The sequence below is a fragment of the Salmo salar genome, chromosome 18, assembly GCF_965601325.2.
Source record: "Salmo salar chromosome 18, fSalSal1, whole genome shotgun sequence".
NCBI classification, from domain to species: Eukaryota; Metazoa; Chordata; class Actinopteri; order Salmoniformes; family Salmonidae; genus Salmo; species Salmo salar.
Window position 1 is genome coordinate 78,008,661 of NC_138308.1, and position 18,546 is coordinate 78,027,206.

General features: G+C 43.9%; 1 protein-coding gene across 1 annotated transcript in view; it reads right to left on the reverse strand.

Annotated features, from left to right (window-relative positions):
* The window catches only part of LOC123728738 (dedicator of cytokinesis protein 11-like), a 145,341-nt gene that overhangs the window by 113,866 nt on the left and 12,929 nt on the right, over positions 1–18,546 (reverse strand). Inside the window, 10 exon segments of the mRNA XM_045701398.2 lie at positions 4,267–4,512; positions 5,194–5,334; positions 8,174–8,257; positions 9,604–9,678; positions 10,597–10,770; positions 11,983–12,117; positions 12,694–12,789; positions 15,071–15,137; positions 17,804–17,886; positions 18,045–18,134. Of these exon segments, the coding sequence (XP_045557354.2) occupies positions 4,267–4,512; positions 5,194–5,334; positions 8,174–8,257; positions 9,604–9,678; positions 10,597–10,770; positions 11,983–12,117; positions 12,694–12,789; positions 15,071–15,137; positions 17,804–17,886; positions 18,045–18,134 (1,191 nt within the window).

Genomic DNA, 18,546 nt, shown 5'->3' on the forward strand with positions numbered 1-18,546 from the left:
CCAGAGAGATGGGACATTAATAAGGGACCTGACTAAGGGGAGCCTGCCAGTATCAGTACCTGTATCAGTACCACACCTTGACTACCGTTGTGCTGCTGCTACTGACCGATGCAGTAGAGAGAGTTGAGGGCTGAAGGAGGCTGTCCTTGGACTAGAGGTCGACCGATTATGCTTTTTCAATACCGATACCGATACCGATTATTGGGGTGCCAAAAACCCGATGCCGATTAATCGGCCGTTTTTTTTCTTTTTTTAATGTATTTATTTATAATAATGATAATTACAACAATACTGAATGAACACTTATTTTGACTTAATATAATACATCAATAAAATCAATTTAGCCTCAAATAAATAATGAAACATGTTCAATTTGGTTTAAATAATGCAAAACAAAGTGTTGGAGAAGAAAGTAAAAGTGCAATATGTGCCATTTAAAAAAGCTAAGGTTTAAGTTCCTTGCTCAGAACATGGGAACATATGAAAGCTGGTGGTTCCTTTTAACATGAGTCTTCAATATTCCCAGGTAAGTTTTAGGTTGTAGTTATAATAGGAATTATAGGACTATTTCTCTCTATACAATTTGTATTTCATATACCTTTGACTATTGGATGTTCTTATAGGCACTTTAGTATTGCCAGTGTAACAGTATAGCTTCCGTCCCTCTCCTCGCTCGTACCTGGGCTTGAACCAGGAACACATCGACAACAGCCACCCTTGAAGCAGCGATACCCATGCAGAGCAAGGGGAACTACTACTCCAAGTCTCAGAGCGAGTGACGTTTGAAACGCTATTAGCGCGCACCCCGCTAACTAGCTAGCCATTTCACATCGGTTACACCAGCCTAATCTTGGGAGTTGACAGGCTTGAAGGGGTGGGTATAATCTGTTCCAAAAAACGTAAAGTTAAAGGTTGCCAACCAACAACGCATACAAAGTAGCAACGCATACAAACCTAGCTAACTAGCTGCCGAATAGGCATCAACTCACCACGTAGCTTATTCTTAATGTTTGTCTATAGGCAACCAGAGTGAGGACAGACATTTTTCGGAATAAACGTGATGAGTGAAAAACGCTATGAAATAGACCACTCACTACCCGGTATTTTATTCTGCCGCTATACAACTTTGTATGCGTTGTTTTTTGGCAACCTTGTTATTTACGACGTTTTTGGAATAGATTCCTGTTGGAACGTTCCACAAATTATACCCACCCGGTTTGAAGTCATAAACACCTTGAAACACAGCGAAGAGCTGCTGGCAAAAAACGCACGAAAGTGCTGTCTGAATGAATGCTTACGAGTTATGTTATGTCAATGTTATGTCAATGTTATGTCATAATTACGTAAAATTCTGGCAAATTAGTTCGCAACGAGCCAGGCGGCCCAAACTGTTGCATATACCCTGACTCTGCGTGCAATGAACTCTAGAGATGTGACACAATTTCATGTTTGCAGGCAATATTAACTAAATATGCAGGTTTAAAAATATATACTTGTGTATTGATTTTAAAGAAAGGCATTGATGTTTATGGTTAGGTACATTGGTGCAACGACAGTGCTTTTTTCGCAAATGCACTTGTTAAATCAACACCCGTTTGGCGAAATAGGCTATGATTCAATGATAAATTAACAGGCATCGCATCGATTATATGCAACGCAGGACACGTAGGATAAACTAGTAATATCATCAACCATGTGTAGTTAACTAGTGATTATGTTAAGATTGATAGTTTTTTATAAGTTTAATGCTAGCTAGCAACTTACCTTGGCTTCTTGCTGCCCTCGCGTAACAGGTAGTCAGCCTGCCTTGCAGGCTCCTCGTGCGTTGGATTGGATTAGTAACCGGAAGGTTGCAAAAACTAATCCCCGAATCCCCCCTGAACAAGGCAGTTAACCCCCTGTCACGTCCTGACCAGCAGAGGGTGTAGTTGTGTAGTATTTTGGTCAGGACGTGGCAGAAGTTGTCTGTGTATGTTTGTTCTGGGTGTTATATTAAAATCGGCAGGCCAAAACACCGATTACCTAATTAATCGGCCATTCCGATTAATCGGTCGACCTCTACCTTGGACTTCACCCACACAGCACCTCAATTACACTGTGATCTGCTGGCCTCCTTGTCTATAATCAGACAGTAATCACAGAAGTAGGCCATCTATTTCACTGTGTCCTGCTAGACTTTGCTAGGTCCACGCACGCACACACACACTGGGCAAGAGCTTAATCAAGTTCCATTTTTTGTGTCATCAGCATGCATTGTTTGACCAATGAGAGTGAGAATGACCATCGTCTTGATTGATTCTATTCTGTTTGATGCTCTGTTCTTCATTCTGTTCTGGGTCTAGATGTTATCCACAGTTATTTTCCATTATTTCCATTTCACAGGGTATTCTGCAGCCGTGTTCCACTCTCCCGTGCCTATGTTCTTGCTGTTATGTTTCAAGTCTAGGGGTGGGAGGTTCAGAACTGTAGAAGTCTGATTGTGTACTGTGATTTACTGCTGGGCACCGTCAGTAATGCTGTTGGGTAATCCTGTTAATGGGCCCAGCAGGAGTGTGTGTGTGTGTGTGTTATGACCTGAACACTGTTTTGGTAAATAGCATGGTCTACAGCTTATCATGAGGTATCCTAACTTAAACGAGCAGAACCCAGAGACATTCCTTAATATTAGAAATTGCGCACCAGCTGTTGTTAACAGAGACCACCCCCCCCCCCCCAGAGTTTACCGGACGCTACAGTTCTGTCCTGCCGATGCACAGGAAACCCAGCTAACTGTATTTTACCCATGTCCTTGTTCAGCCATGACTCTGAGAAGCGTAGTATAGTACAGTTCTTCATGTCCCTTTGATAGGATAGTCTCAAACAGAGCTCGTCCAGCTTATTCTCCAGTGATTACACGTTTGCCAATAGAACAGAGGGTAGAGGCGGTCTGTCCACTCGCCAACGTAGTCTTGTCAGGTATCCCGCACGCCGGCCTCTATGACGCCACCTCTTCCTTCGTCATATGTAAGGGATTTGGGCCTGGTCCGGGGTCACCATCGCCAATTTGTTCCATCCCACTTGATTTTATGTTGAGTAGGATAGCAGTCTACACGATAAATACCTTGTAATATTGGAAGTAACCATCTGGATGTCACCGTGATACAGTCTACACTACTCAACAGATAGAGTTTGTGCTGCAAGCCGACAACACAACAACACAGTGTCCTTCACTACGGCATTAACCTCTAACGTTATACTTTAGTAAAACAAATAGAAACAATTACTGAAAAAAATATATGATTCTGAACACTCGCAAGTCACAACTTTTTCCTCACTCAAGTTTCTAGCCACAAGCAGTAAACTAGCTAGCTGGGAAGGGTTCACTAAGATGACTGACTGAACCAAATCCACTCGACTAGCCTCTCCCTTGTTTCAGAAAGGAGCAAGAAAGTTTCATCACGTAGAAACGGACTCAAACGCACGGATGCCGGGCCGTCTCGTTTTCAGTCAGCAGTTTTAGTGTTCATGTCATGTAATTCTACTCCTTTTGCCATGTGGCGGAGAAGAAAATGAGCAGTTTTACAGTTTATTTCCTGCACGGTGGCGAGAAATGTTTGCAGTTTTTAACATGACACCTGAGTGAGACTGACGGGGGGGAAAAAAATCATTACTCCCTTGATTTTTTACCCTTTGTATAGCACTCTTTTGTTATCAGTCATCAGGTAGTATTGTTAATGTTTCTATGTCAGACGCTTCTCTTGTTTTGTATCGCTCCATGTTCGTTGTTATTAAACTCACTAACTGCGCCTGCTTCCTGACCACCTGCATCTATGTAACAGTTATTGTTTGTCTTGTTGTTGAAAGGGAGGAGAAACGGAGGAGAGGAGCCTCCGGCAGCGTGGTGAAAACTAATTGCAGCATATATTCTGTTGTTCTATCAAGCCTGTAATGATGTCAAAGGGGGAAAAAAATAGTGTTTGTTGTTTGCAGTAACTTCTTTGTTGTTGTAATATCCTAAACGGTCGTGGCAGTTTCACTAAAGAAGAATTTCACCTTAAAGTATTTATATCAAATAAGGGAGAGACAGACTAAGTTTCTAATCTTGGGATTCTGTGATCCCAGCATAATTTCTACAGAAACACAAGCATGATTTAGCTTACTCATATATGTGTGTGTGTGTGTGTGTGTGTGTGTGTGTGTGTGTGTGTGTGTGTAAACAAATCTCAACACAAAACAATACAAGCCAACACACAGGGTATAGGGCAGGTAAGGTCACTATGGTCCTACCTGAGTAGGGAAACGCAGCAGAGACTCAGACACCCTCTGCAGAATGGGTAGACCATTCCCATTCCCTGCATCACTGTTCACTCCTCCATTCACCCCTCCTCCTCCCTCTGATGTAGGGGACAGTTGAGAGGTGTCAGTCAGCATCTCTCGTACACAGGGGGGGTTGAGGTCCACATGGAAGTCAGAGGAGATCTTACAGCTCTTAGACACATCAAACAGAGCCAGGCTGATGAAGAACGGCTCCACCTGGATAACAGAGATAGACGGGAAAGGGAGAGAGTGTGTGTGTGTGGGAGAGCGTGTCTGTGTGTATTTACGAGGTAAAAACAAAGAACATGTGCCTATGAGTGTATGTGCACTTATGTAGATATAAGCATATTGAATGATGGCCATTCCTTCCAGGAACCATTAAGCCAATCTAAATGTGAGTTTAAGACGGGAGGAGGAGAGTAGAACTCTTTCCTAACCACGCAAATGTCAGTCAGCCAACATCCCCAACATTCATCACTGTGTTTCATGTCTACGATAATCCACTCTGGAGGAGGGAGAGAGGGAGTACTCACTAGTGTGCTCTCTATACTGCTGGCTGACGACAAAGAGGCACTGCATTCATCTCACACTCATAACATCAGGAAATGTGAATGGGAATCATGACATAGGTCTCTGTAGTGTAATTTGTATTTACATTTACAAGTATTTACATTAAAATATGTACCATTTTAGGATAATACTTTTTATATTAAATAATGATATCAACATAAGATGAATATACAGCATGAAACACGAAAAGCCTGATGTTAATTTTGTATCTGTTGTTCTCTGTTATGCATAATTCATGTAGCACACAAATGTCCCTCTCTCAGGCGGAGTGTCGAGCTGTAGCGGTGACCTACGCTGGAGCAGAAGGGTGTGTGTCTGTGACCTTATATTGGTGAGAACCCCGTCCTCCCTCTCATTGACACAGCCCTGCAGGCTGAAGGTGAGGTCATGGCAGCTGACGGCGATGCGTCGGCCGAAACGCTCCTCAAACGGCTTCACGTCGGGCTCCATACCCGAGAAGTCCAACCTCTGGAGGGGAGGGGAGAGGGGAGGAAGAAGTGGAGAGGAGTGGAGAGGCGGGAGGAGAGAGAGGAGAGGAGGATGTGGAGGGGAAGGAGGAGAGGGAGGTCAGGAAGAAAGATCAAGGAGGGAATGTTGGTTAGCTTCTGGCATCCATCGTCATGGAAACACATCCAATGTACGTACACAGACATTCTCTAATTGAGACGTTCACTTGATGCCAGTGAAGCCAGCAGGGCCCTGGGACTGCCCAGACAGACATGCCATATTGTTAATCTACGGGTATACACATCTATACTCATCATTCTATAGGTCTGCTTTAATAGACTCAAACATTCAATCAAGTCAAATTTTATTGGTCACATACGTGTTTAGCAGATATTATTATGGGTAGTGAAATGTTTGTGTTTCTAGCTCCAACAGTGCAGTAATATCTAACAATTTCACAACAATACACACAATCATAAGTAAAGGAATGGAATTAAGAACATATAAATATTTGGGCAAGCAATGTCAGAGCGGCATAGACTAAGATACAGTAGAATAGAATACAGTATATACATGAGATGAGTAATGCAAAATATGTAAACATTATTAAAGTGACTAGTGTTCCATTATTAAAGTGGCCAGTGATTTCAAGTCTATGTATATAGGCAGCAGCCTCTAAGGTGCTAGTGATTGCTATTTCACAGTCTGATGGCCTTGAGATCGAAGCTGTTTTTCAGTCTCTCGGTTCCAGTTTTGATGCACCTGTACTGACCTCACCTTCTAGATGATAGCAGGGTGAACAGGCCGTGGCTCAGGTGATTGTTGTCCTTGATCTTTTTGGCCTTCCTGTGACGACGGGTGCTGTAGGTGTCCTGGAGGGCAGGTAGTTTGCCCCCAGTGATGCGTTGGGCAGACGGCACCACCCTCTGGAGTGCCCTTCGGGTTGCGAGCGCTGCAGTTGCCGTACCAGGGGGTGATACAGCCCAACAGGATGCTCTAAATTGAGCATTAGTAAATGTTTGTGATGGTTTTAGGTGCCGAGCCAAATTTATTCAGCCTCTGGGAAATTGAAGCCTTCTTCACCACACTGTCTATGTGGGTGGACCATTTCAATTTGTCAGTGATGTGTATGCCGAGGAACTTGAAGCTTTCCACCTTCTCCACTGCAGTCCCGTCGATGTGGATGGGGGGGTGCTCCCTCTGCTGTTTCCAGAAGTCCACGATCAGCTCCTTTGTTTTGTTGACGTTGAGTGAGAGGTTATTTTCCTGGCACTGCACTCCCAGGGCCCTCACCTCCTCCCTGTAGGTTGTCTCGTCATTGTTGGTAATTAGTCCTACTACTGTTGCGTCGTCTGCAAACTTGATGATTGAGTTGAAGGCGTGCTTTTCCACACATGGGTGAACAGGGAGTAAAGGAGGGGGCTGTGCACACACCCTTGTGGGGCCCCAGTGTTGAGGATCAGCGAAGTAGAGGTGTTGTTTCCTACCTTCACCACCTGGGGGCAGCCCGTCAGGAAGTCCATGACTCAGTTGCACAGGGCGGGGTTCAGACCCAGGGCCTCAAGCTTATTAATGATCAGCTTGGAGGGTACTATGGTGTTGAATGCTGAGCTGTAGTCAATGAACATCATTCTTACATAGGTATTCCTCTTGTCCAGATGGGATAGGGCAGTGTGATGGTGATTGCATAGTCTGTGGATCTATTGGGACGTTAAGAAAATTGAAGTGGGTCTAGGGTGTCATGTAAGGTAGAGGTGATATGATCCTTGACTAGCCTCTCAAATCACTTCATGATGACAGAAGTGAGTGCTACGGAGTGATAGTCATTTAGTTCAGTTACCTTTGCTTTCTTGGGTACAGGAACAATGGTGGCCATCATGAAGCATGTGGGGACAGCAGACTGGAATAGGGAGAGATTGAATACAGTATGTCCATAAACACTCCAGCCAGCTGGTCTGCGCATGCTCTGAGGACGCGGCTAGGGATGCCGTCTGGGCCGGCAGCCTTGCAAGGGTTAACGCGCTTAAATGTCTTACTCACGTCGGTCACAGAGAAGGAGAGCCCACAGTCCTTGGTAGCGGGCCGCGTCGTGGGACTGTGTTGTCCTCAAAGCGGGCGATATTTCGCTTCTTTGATTGCCTTGCGGAGGGAATAACTACACTGTTTGTATTCGTCCATATTCCCAGTCACCTTGCCATGGTTAAATGCGGTGGTTCGCGCTTTCAGTTTTGTGCAAATGCTGCCATCTATCCACGGTTTCTGGTTAGGGTAGGTTTTAATAGGCACAGTGGGTACAAGATTTCCTATACACTTCCTGATAAACTCAGTCACCGTATCAGTGTATTTGTCTATGTTATTCTCGGAGGCTACCCGTAACATATCCCAGTACGGGTGATCAAAACAGTCTTGAAGCGTGGAGTCCAATTGGTCAGACCAGCGTTGAATAGTCCTTAGCATGGGTACTTTGTGTTTGAGTTTCTGCCTATAGGAAGGGAATAGAATCGGAAGTGGTGGGTGTTGTGCGCCTCCTGAGTCGGACTAGAAGTACACTCTGAATATCTCTTCTCTGCCAGTGGTGTTTTGGATCCATCTCTGGAATCAGTTAAATTGCCCTGTGGGGTATGAACAAAGGAACCGATTCAGGAAAGCCGTATTCCTTGTCGTAATGTTGGCGAGTTACCGCGGCTCTGATATCCAAAAGTTCTTCCCGGCTGTATGTAATAACACAAAAAATGTTCTGGGCTAATAATGTAAGAAACAACACATAAAAAAGTTGCCTAGGGGCCAGAAGCACGGCTGCCCTATCTATCGGCGCCAGTCCTATTGGAAATGAATAGAGTAAAAAACAGACCGTACTAACCTGTGTTTCAGGGTCCAGAGAGAACAGCTTTAGTCTCCCTTCATTCCTGTTGAGTTTATTGAGCTGGTCTGTTTCCCTAGCATACTGCAGAGAGACAGAAAAAAGAAAGAACAGACAAATAACAGCTTCAGGTCACAACGGAGTTCAACAGAAAACTCCACCATCCCCCTCTCTTGTCCTAAATCCCTCTCTCCTTTCCTCTCCTCCTCACATCATCCAGCTCCAGACAGACAGTAGAGATAACCTGGTCTTCTATAAAGAGGAGAGCTGGGACATCTCAGAGGAGCCAGTTAAAAGCCTTATCACACAGAGATTACAGCCCTCTTTGTACTCCATGTGCTGCTCTGTGTTTATAGATACATTAAACCAGTGGGGTCTCTATGGGATAAAGATACTGTACGGTTGTTATGTCCAGGGTTACAGGATATAGTCTACATTAGGGACCTGCTACAGATAAAGGGAGCTTGTAAACTTTTGTTCCCTGATAGTGTAATGGTATCAAAGCTCAGTGAGCGTCACATAAATGACTAGGCATAATATAGCCTATATGTCAGGTGGAGCTATTGTTTTTCTCTAACTGACTAGAGAATGAATTATCTAGTACACATGCCATATCAATAATGATTACTGCTTATATTACTGCTTACACATACAGTATTTGAATACAACTATTTAAGAGGGCTTTTCTTTTTTGTCCAAGAGGATACAGATGTAGGACCTTAATTTGATCTTTTGCAGGACATTTAAAACGTGTAGTGTATTTGAGGTTTAAAAAGGCTTCTGAAGTTTGTCATTTCCACTTTGACATTTCAGACTTGATTTTCCCTTATGAAAAAATGTATCAACCCCTACAAAAATGTCCATTAATTATAATTCACATTTCCTGTTGCTGTAGGATAGTAGTTTGCTTTCCTGCTGTAGCAAACTAACTCAAATTAAAGATCCTACATCTGTGTGCTCGGTGTCTGAATAACCCTATAAAACCTTTTCCACCATGTACCGGGCTAGGATCACTTCCTTGTGTGTAGTAGATGAGGGGTAATACATATTCACTACTACTACAATAAAGCACAGCCACTAATGAAACCAGAGGTGAAGAGAGCAAGTCAGACTAAAACACACTACCAATACACACCAGACTGAATCTGTTAGCACTGGAGGCTATGTCTTAGTGGAGTGCCAACCATTGCTTATTTATCATTTATCAGGGCCCGCATTCATCAAGCTTCTCAGAGTAGGAGTGCCGATCTTGGATCATGCCCCCCTTCTTATATGGCAAAACCTGATCCTAGATCAGCCCTTTGTGAATACGGGCCCTGGTGCTTAGTACAAAAATAGGGCAAAAAGGATACATGCATACTGATCATTTTTTTTATGCAAGCAGCTATAAGCATAGCTTTACAGCACATCTCTACTCTGATAACACTGACCTTTATGAGTTCAGGGTGTAGGCTCCTCCCCAGACTCTCCAATAGGCTCTCTCCCTTCCCCTGGCTGCTGCTGTCCTCATCTGATTGGGTGAGAGAGGTGTCAGTCGAAAGGAGTACTTACCATATAGCCTACTGTATGATTCGGATGAGTATAATGACATCTGATATTAGTGGAAATTCTGTGATATCTGATACTCCTAGAGTTATGTACTTGGCTATCCCGCAACTGCACAAAAACCATGGATGAATGTACTTTATGTTCCACTCTTCCAAGTTGAGCGATGTCCTAATTATCTGAGGGAGGGGAGGCATTTCCTTTTAAATGCAACTTTTCTTACTAACTCTGTTGTCTTTCTAACTCCCTTCACTATGTTGCAGGGGAAACTGGAGAATAGCCAGGCTGACTCCCACAGCTTTCTACTGTACAACCCTTCCAAATCTTTCTGCATCTCAGGGGCAAAAATAACATATTGTTTTCAAAAGGACAATTTCCTTATTGGAAAATATATTCCTCCAACGCACTTCTACACACACAGCTGCCTAGTGTTGGCATTCCTCCACTAATGTAACAGCCGTAATACACAGAGTTCAATTGTTCACAATAAATTCCTTCTATGTCAACAAACAATTCCAAAGAATTGTGAAAGGGGAACTGAATGACTCAGATCAAATTACTGGAGAAAACAAGTGAAACAGTGCTGCGTTCTGGTACCAACTGTGTATCATCCTGTAATTGACTGTTAAGGTTTTTCAGTGTGTTTACAGGTCAGTGGCAAGGATTTGAATCTCCTAGAGATTACAGCGTTGAAAGACAGGCGAAACTTTGCTATGAGATTAATGGCAGGAGTGGAGTAGCTAAATAACATGTCTGTTTGTAATGCAAGTGTGTAGGAGTAGAAGAATACAGCATACACTGTATGTATATCAGAGTGTGTGTGTATTATAAGTATATGTGTGTGTGTGTCCAGTCCAGTCCCCTCCCTCCTCACACACTCTGTCTAGGCTGTCTCCTCCGTTCTTTCGGTCTCCTCCCTCGGTGCTGCTCTGCAGGGCCTGTTTCAGGGTGATCACCCACTCCTCCATCTCCGCCTCACTGTCCGCAGCCAGGAAGTGGCTGAAGCGCTCCTGCATCTTTAGCTCAAAGCCGTTACGACGTATCTTAGGGCACTGGGGTGAAAATATTGACGTTTGGTTGTAGTCATCTAAACAAAGTCATCTAAACACACTCACTATAGCTCCTAAATACTTTAACCAATGGAAAGCTTCATGGCAGCCTCTCCAGTCTACTGTACCACACAGTGCCAACACTCAGAAGTTTCTCTCATTTATTAGGAGAAAAAAATGCAAGCACCCATTTTTTTCTGCCCGGCGACTGGAATGCAGTTCAAAAAATCCAATCAGTTCTTGAAGAATGGCAAAGGTGGAGGATAGGGATCCTGACCTAACTTTCATGAGTGTTGCGAGAGCTGAAAACTGACTTGTTCATGTGGTCACAGTGGTGGTTTTCCGATCCCAAAGGAGTCCCCTTTTATTGGGATGTTGAAACACAAAACGAACAGAATTCCTTCCAGTTATGAGTTATACATACCGTAGCTTTCCTGAGCCAGCATTTTTCCAGTGTTGTTCCAGCATTAAAAATAGCTAAATATTTCATCTCTCTTTCTCAGCAACTATTGTTGTGTAGTGTTGGCATTCCTCCACCTAGTGTTGGCATTCCTCCACTAATTTAACAGCCGTAATACAGAGTTCAATAGTTCACAAAGCCTGATTCTGAGTGTGCTGCTGTCGTCTTTGCCTCTTTAGAGACCAGAGATTACCTATTCATTGTATTAGCATAGATAATACATTTGACTATCACAGACGTCCTTTTATGGCTGGCAGGAAGAAAGGAAGTCTAGCGTCTAGGACAGGCAAGACAGTATATCTAGACGTGTCGGTCTACACAAAGCCCAGAGCACATGGTGTGCCTCTTTAAGCAAATGGTCAATTTACAGATGTAGGATCTTAATTTGACCACTCATTTGTTGCTGAGAATGTTCCTGCAAAGCAGGAAATGCAAACTTGTACTGTATTTGAGTTTTACAATTCAGACTTGATTTACCCTCATGAATAAAATGGATCAACCCCTACAAAAATGTCCATTAATTATAATCCACATAATAATTCACATTTGCTGTCGCTGCAGGATTATTTTCCTGCTGTAGCAAACTGGCTCAAATTAAGATCCCACATCTGTATAAAGCCCTGAGTCAGGGTGTACTTCTACAATAACATTTTCAAACTATCTATTCCAATAACATTAGGAGCAAGTAACAACATAAAAACACAGAACAGCAGATACACTTCATGGTATTGGTAATGTCCAGATGGGATAATAACCTGAATGACATCTATACAGGAGTCCAAGTAGATGGACCCTTTGTTGTCCTTGCACTTCTTCTCATCCTTGTAGGAGTTGAGGATGTAGGAGCCGTCCGGCAGCTGGGACAGGTAGAAATACCTCCTCTTAAACACCTGAGGGACAGAGGTAGAGAGGTTCAATTCAAAAATCAATCCAATAGTAATGCCATCTTTATCCTCTCTCATACTGTAGGATACATCTGCTGTATAGGCAGGTGTCTGGTGCTGAACGATGCGTGTGTACAGAGGTAGAGGAGGCTGGTTATTAAATCTATAGTTGTGACATTGCGTAGAGATATATTTTTGTATTAGCTCAAGAAGAGCCTGCACAGCACCGCAGTTGGTCGCCAGTTGTGTACAATCCACAGTGATGAGGAAGTAGTTTGTAGTTGGGATGATCTATCCTAGTAAATCTGTTGTGTTGAGGAAGTGTTGTGTATATAGCATAGACATGACATCCATCAAAACACCTCAAAACAAGACATGGTATCAATAACAAGATACAACAAGCTGAAAGGAGCCACCTATGATTCCCCACACAGCAGCTTCTTGTTATTGTTGCTAGCTATCTGACCGTTCAGAATCCTAACGCCCGCTTTCTGGCCACGTCGTGCATCATTTTCCTGATGTTGTCAGCCAACCCGTCTATAGGCAGTAGACAAGGCTGATGGGTGAGCTGTTCTGACTCACCCTCAAGGAGACAGACAGGCTGCTGTTGATGTTGGCTTTCTGCAGCCAGCCCTGCTTCATGATACCCCCTCTCTGAGAGCACAGAGAGGACGAGTCCTGGCACACACAGGAAGGGTTAATATTGATGATGAGCGTGGATATATCTATAGGCTAACACACACACACACATATATGCAAACACACAGACGCACAACGCACACAGAAATAATAACCACATATTCACAAACAAACGTACCTGTGTCAGTCAGTCAAATAGACACACACAATGTTCACCCAATTCATACAGAAAGATATGGCTTCCCATGAACAGGTGGGAGTCATTTAACCCATTAAACCCCAACCATTTAACCCCCACCATCACAGTTCAACCACTCATCTCATCTGCAGAGAGAATATCCATGGGACTGTTCATCACAACACTAATATCCATCACGAGGAGGAGGACATGGCAACTCAATGGACATAGTCACAACAAAGGACATTCTGACTATGACTGGGCAAATAAATAACCTAATTCAATTACTTCTGCTGGGAAATACAGAGAAATTCATACAGAGAAATCCCATATCTATCACACACACACAGCTCAGTTAACAGGTGTGTGTGCCTGCGTGTCCTAGCTCAAATCACATTGAAGTGGTACTCTGTCCTCTGTGCTCGTCCGATCGTACATATGCCTCGCTCCAGCTCCGTCCTGTAATCCAATTGGCTGGGTTCTCTCCTCCCTCATCACTCCCACCCCCCCTCTGAGACCCCCCCCTTGCTCACCAATCTCCCAGATTGCATTATCATTGATTCATTCTTATGGTCATTGCTCTCCTCTCTCTTTCCCTCCTCCCCCTTCTCTCTCTACCACCCTCCATCTCTCGGTCTCTCTCTCTACACCACCCTCCATCTCTCGGTCTTTCTCTCTACACCACCCTCCATCTCTCGGTCTTTCTCTCTCCACCACCCTCCATCTCTCGGTCTCTCCACCACCCTCCATCTCTCGGTCTCTCCACCACCCTCCATCTCTCGGTCTCTCCCTCTACACCACCCTCCATCTCTCGGTCTCTCCCTCTACACCACCCTCCATCTCTCGGTCTCTCCCTCTACACCACCCTCCATCTCTCGGTCTCTCCCTCTACACCACCCTCCATCTCTCGGTCTCTCCCTCTACACCACCCTCCATCTCTCGGTCTCTCTCTCTACACCACCCTCCATCTCTCGGTCTCTCTCTCTACACCACCCTCCATCTCTCGGTCTCTCTCTCTACACCACCCTCCATCTCTCGGTCTCTCTACACCACCCTCCATCTCTCGGTCTCTCTACACCACCCTCCATCTCTCGGTCTCTCTACACCACCCTCCATCTCTCGGTCTCTCTACACCACCCTCCATCTCTCGGTCTCTCTACACCACCCTCCATCTCTCGGTCTCTCTACACCACCCTCCATCTCTCGGTCTCTCTACACCACCCTCCATCTCTCGGTCTCTCTACACCACCCTCCATCTCTCGGTCTCTCTACACCACCCTCCATCTCTCGGTCTCTCTACACCACCCTCCATCTCTCGGTCTCTCTACACCACCCTCCATCTCTCGGTCTCTCTACACCACTCTCCATCTCTCAGTCTCTCTCTCTACCGCCCTTCATCTCTCAGTCTCTCTCTCTACCGCCCTCCATCTCTCGGTCTCTCTACACCACCCTCCATCTCAGTCTCTCTCTCTACACCGCCCTCCATCTCAGTCTCTCTCTCTACCACCCTCCATCTCAGTCTCTCTCTCTACACCGCCCTCCATCTCAGTCTCTCTCTCTACACCGCCCTCCATCTCAGTCTCTCTCTCTACCGCACTCCATCTCAGTCGCTCTCTCTACCGCCCTCCATCTCAGTCGCTCTCTCTACCGCCCTCCATCTCTACACCACCCTCTCTCTCTCTCTCTCTGGGACCAGGCCATGCTTATAGACCTTACTACTGGGCACAGCTGCATGATCTTTCTCTCCACAAACCCACATCGTAGTGGCACAGTGGGGGGGTTAGGGTTGTCTGGATGTAAGCTATGGTGTCTGTATTGAATTGCTGTTATTTGATGTACTGTATTCACGTAGGCATATTTTCTTAAATGCTTTGGGGGGGGGGGGGGGGTATAGCCAATACAGTATCAAATGGATGAGTTGACTATCAAAGGCCTTCTCTTTATCAACCAACCCTTGGCTCCATTATGTCAAAACGGGCATTTCAAACAGGACCACCACCAAGACAACAAGGCCAGAAGGCGTGAGTGAACTGACCACACAGAAGACCTTAGGTCAATACTAGACCACTCAACATCTGATAATCAATGTTTCTCTCTCTCACACACATACACACACAGAGCGAGAGATCAAGTCCCACTCACCTCATCTTTAGCGTCTTCATCGATCTCAAACACGTGAGCTGGAAGCTTGTCTGTCTTCAGGCCTTTACTGTCAAAACACAAGTGAGATGTGTGAGAAAGCGTGATTGTGTTGTCAGAAACCCAGGAATACACACTCAATACATCAACTCTTTCCTACTGTATCTAGCTTCTGGTCATTTCCATATTGTGTCTTTGTACAGTATCAAAAGCGAGTCTATATCCTCAGCGGACCAACAGCGAGTCTATATCCTCAGCGGACCAACAGCGAGTCTATAATCTCAGCGGACCAACAGCGAGTCTATATCCTCAGCGGACCAACAGCGAGTCTATATCCTCAGCGGACCAACAGCGAGTCTATATCCTCAGCGGACCAACAGCGAGTCTATATCCTCAGCGGACCAACAGCGAGTCTATATCCTCAGCGGACCAACAGCGAGTCTATATCCTCAGCGGACCAACAGTGAGTCTATATCCTCAATGGATCAACAGCATTTTTTGTATTTTCAACATTTTACTGCAGCATACTGTAAATTATGGTGCATTGTGGGAAAATGTTGTGGGCGGGGAAAGAATTGCTGTTTTTCGAATGGTACTGTAGTTCCATCCCACAGAATACAGTACCGTATCATATTTTGGTGCACCAAAATCTTTTTGACCGTAGTGGGTGCATGGTATCGTTTCTGTCTCATTAACATATTTTGAGGCAGGGCCTTGTGAGAGGCTATATTTGTTGTACTCATGAGTGAGAATGCTGTGCCAACTTAACTCCTTTGTGGTTATATTGGCCCATCAATTTAAAATTAGGAATGTCAAACGTTCAGCCTGCTGCACAGACCATATGGACGCTCAAGTCTAGAGCACCTGGTTAAATTGTGCTTAGGAAAAACATTTTTTATCTAAATAGTTAAACAAGTGAGACATTTTTTGTTGTTGTCGAGTTTGCTGCATTTACTATCATCCTAAATTAAAGACATTGAATTATTTTGCCATATCTAATTCATGTATATTACACTACTTTCCATGACCACATCGAATTGTGGGGAAATCACACATCCTTTTGACCTCAGATTGGTGATGTTAGTATAAACTTTTATAGTCAACACGATGACAAGATCAATTGCTTAAAACAGATCAATATCCTTGGTTTTGTACCGTTGATTTTGTCATATGCACTGGGGTCGCAGGACTTAGAAAATGCATAGCTGCGTTCTTTCTCAAATGGCACTGATAATTTGGGGTGGTGTCACTATAAAAGTTGCTGGCCACACAACAATACACTATCATTTAAATAGCAGCCAACCGTTGTCACTTTTGAAGTTAACTAGCAGAAAAAGTTGTTTGTTCCCTATTCCATGATGGCAGCCTCCCAAAATCAACATCCAAAATAAAGATAGAAGCCTTTTACGAGATATCATCTAGCCAACCATGTATAGGTTATTCCAAGTTTCCATGTGGCCTTTGAATAGTGTTAGTTTAAACAGCACTACACCCCAATCGTTTGCCCCCCATTATCAAAAAAAGTGTTGCATTACAATTACCATGTTGGCGGACCACTTACTACTCAAAATGCAACACTTCGAAATGTACAAAATTGTCCTCTAACTAGTGACGTACACATTATTCCCAGATTCCGTGTGGTTTTTGAGCTGTGTTAGTTTTAAAAGGACGTGCAACCTCATCTCCCCCCTCTCGCGCAATTGATTTCAATGTGATAACTGTTTAGTGATTGTGTCACGCCCTGACCTGAGAGAGACGTTTTGTTTCTCCGTTTTGGTTAGGTCAGGGTGTGATTTGGGTGGGCATTCGGGATTTGTAGTTCTTTGTTATATTCTATGTTTTCTATTTCTATGTTGTCAGGTTCTAGTTTTCTATTTCTATGTTGGGTTTTGTTTGGGATGATCTCCAATTAGAGGCAGCTGGTCCTCGTTGTCTCTAATTGGAGTTCATACTTAAGTAGGTTTTTTTCCCCCACCTGGGTTTGTGGGAGATTTGTTTTTGAGTGGTGTATGTTTTGGTCTTTAGTTTATGTTTATGTATTGCATAGTTTCACAGTGTAAATAAAATGTGGAACGACACACACGCTGCACTTTGGTCCGCTTCTTCCTACGACATCCGTGACAGATTGACAAAACAGCTTGCATTTCTTTCTGTTTTGGTGACCCCGTATCAAAGTGCAACATTCCAAAGTGTAGCTAACGGTCTTCTGCAGGTTGACCTCTATTCAGTGATGTAAAAAGACCTCCAGTTTCCATGTGGTTTTTGAGTTGTGGCAGTTTCAATGCTGTAATGTGCTGTAAACCTGCTTGCACCAATCCCATGTAATTACAGTAAAATACTCCCCTCTACAAAGTTCATCCATTCCGATTATAGTAGCATTTACGTTTTTACAACATAATACAGTCAACTTTACAGTATTGTACTGTGTGTCATTATACAGTACTTGCTTTGATACCGTATTTATATAACAGTAGGTATACTGCAATATGAAATACAGAATTTCACTTGCCACCAAGCTGCCTGTAAGCTACTGTCAAATTCACAGTAACTCCTTTATCTTCAATGTATCAAAAGCTAGTCTACGGTATATCATCAACACATCTACTTCTTACTTCCTGTCTTCCCCGTGGTCAGTCCTATGCGGTTTCTTTCTATCAGTGGCTTCTTTCTATTCCTGATATACAGCACCTTGGAAGCATGTTTCTATTGATGGCTTTCTATTAAAAAGAGACTTACCTTGGGAGCATGCGGAAATCACCAGAGTAGGCTTCATATTTGTAGTTTATGACGTGCCAGTCCATGTTGTACGTCTTGATGCACTGCCCAACAGGTCAACATTAGAGTTCACCACCAGGGAAGCAGGTAAATAGTGTTCGCACATAGTGACAGAAAGGTGATCTAACTTCAGGTTACGAAATATCCTTGTCAAGTCTATAGGCATGTATTTGTTGTGTACTAGTGTAGACTGAATGAGTACCTCTTTGGCAAACAGCCTCTTGGCGTCCCTTTCTGCATTCTGGGGCACTGAGGGAACCACGGTCCTCCTCTGACGAGAGATCTGAGACTCCTAGAAAGAGCGAGAGAGAGTGTGAGAGAGATGATGGCGAACAGTCTCTTAGAAATGGGAAAACTCATGCTGCTTTATGATTTCTGAGCAGAACTACATGTTTGAATGTGTCCCAATAATCTATATTTGAATGAGTCCCAAAAATGTCTGAATGAGTTTGGTTAGACTGGATTGGACTACTGTTGTTTGTTTGCTTTGTTTTCAGCAATAAATAAATAGGTTTTGCAGGAGGAAGCAAGGCTGTGTGTTAGGACTGAAGTAGTAATTTAAAGGGAAACAATTATAGAAAGGAAAATCTATAAAAATGCCCACCTTGAGCCACTTCAAGAATTTGCTGATGTTGCGGTTTTAAACTAATCACCGTTTCTGCAGTTTCCCCTCATATTCATACTACAGGTTCCATTGCAGTAGC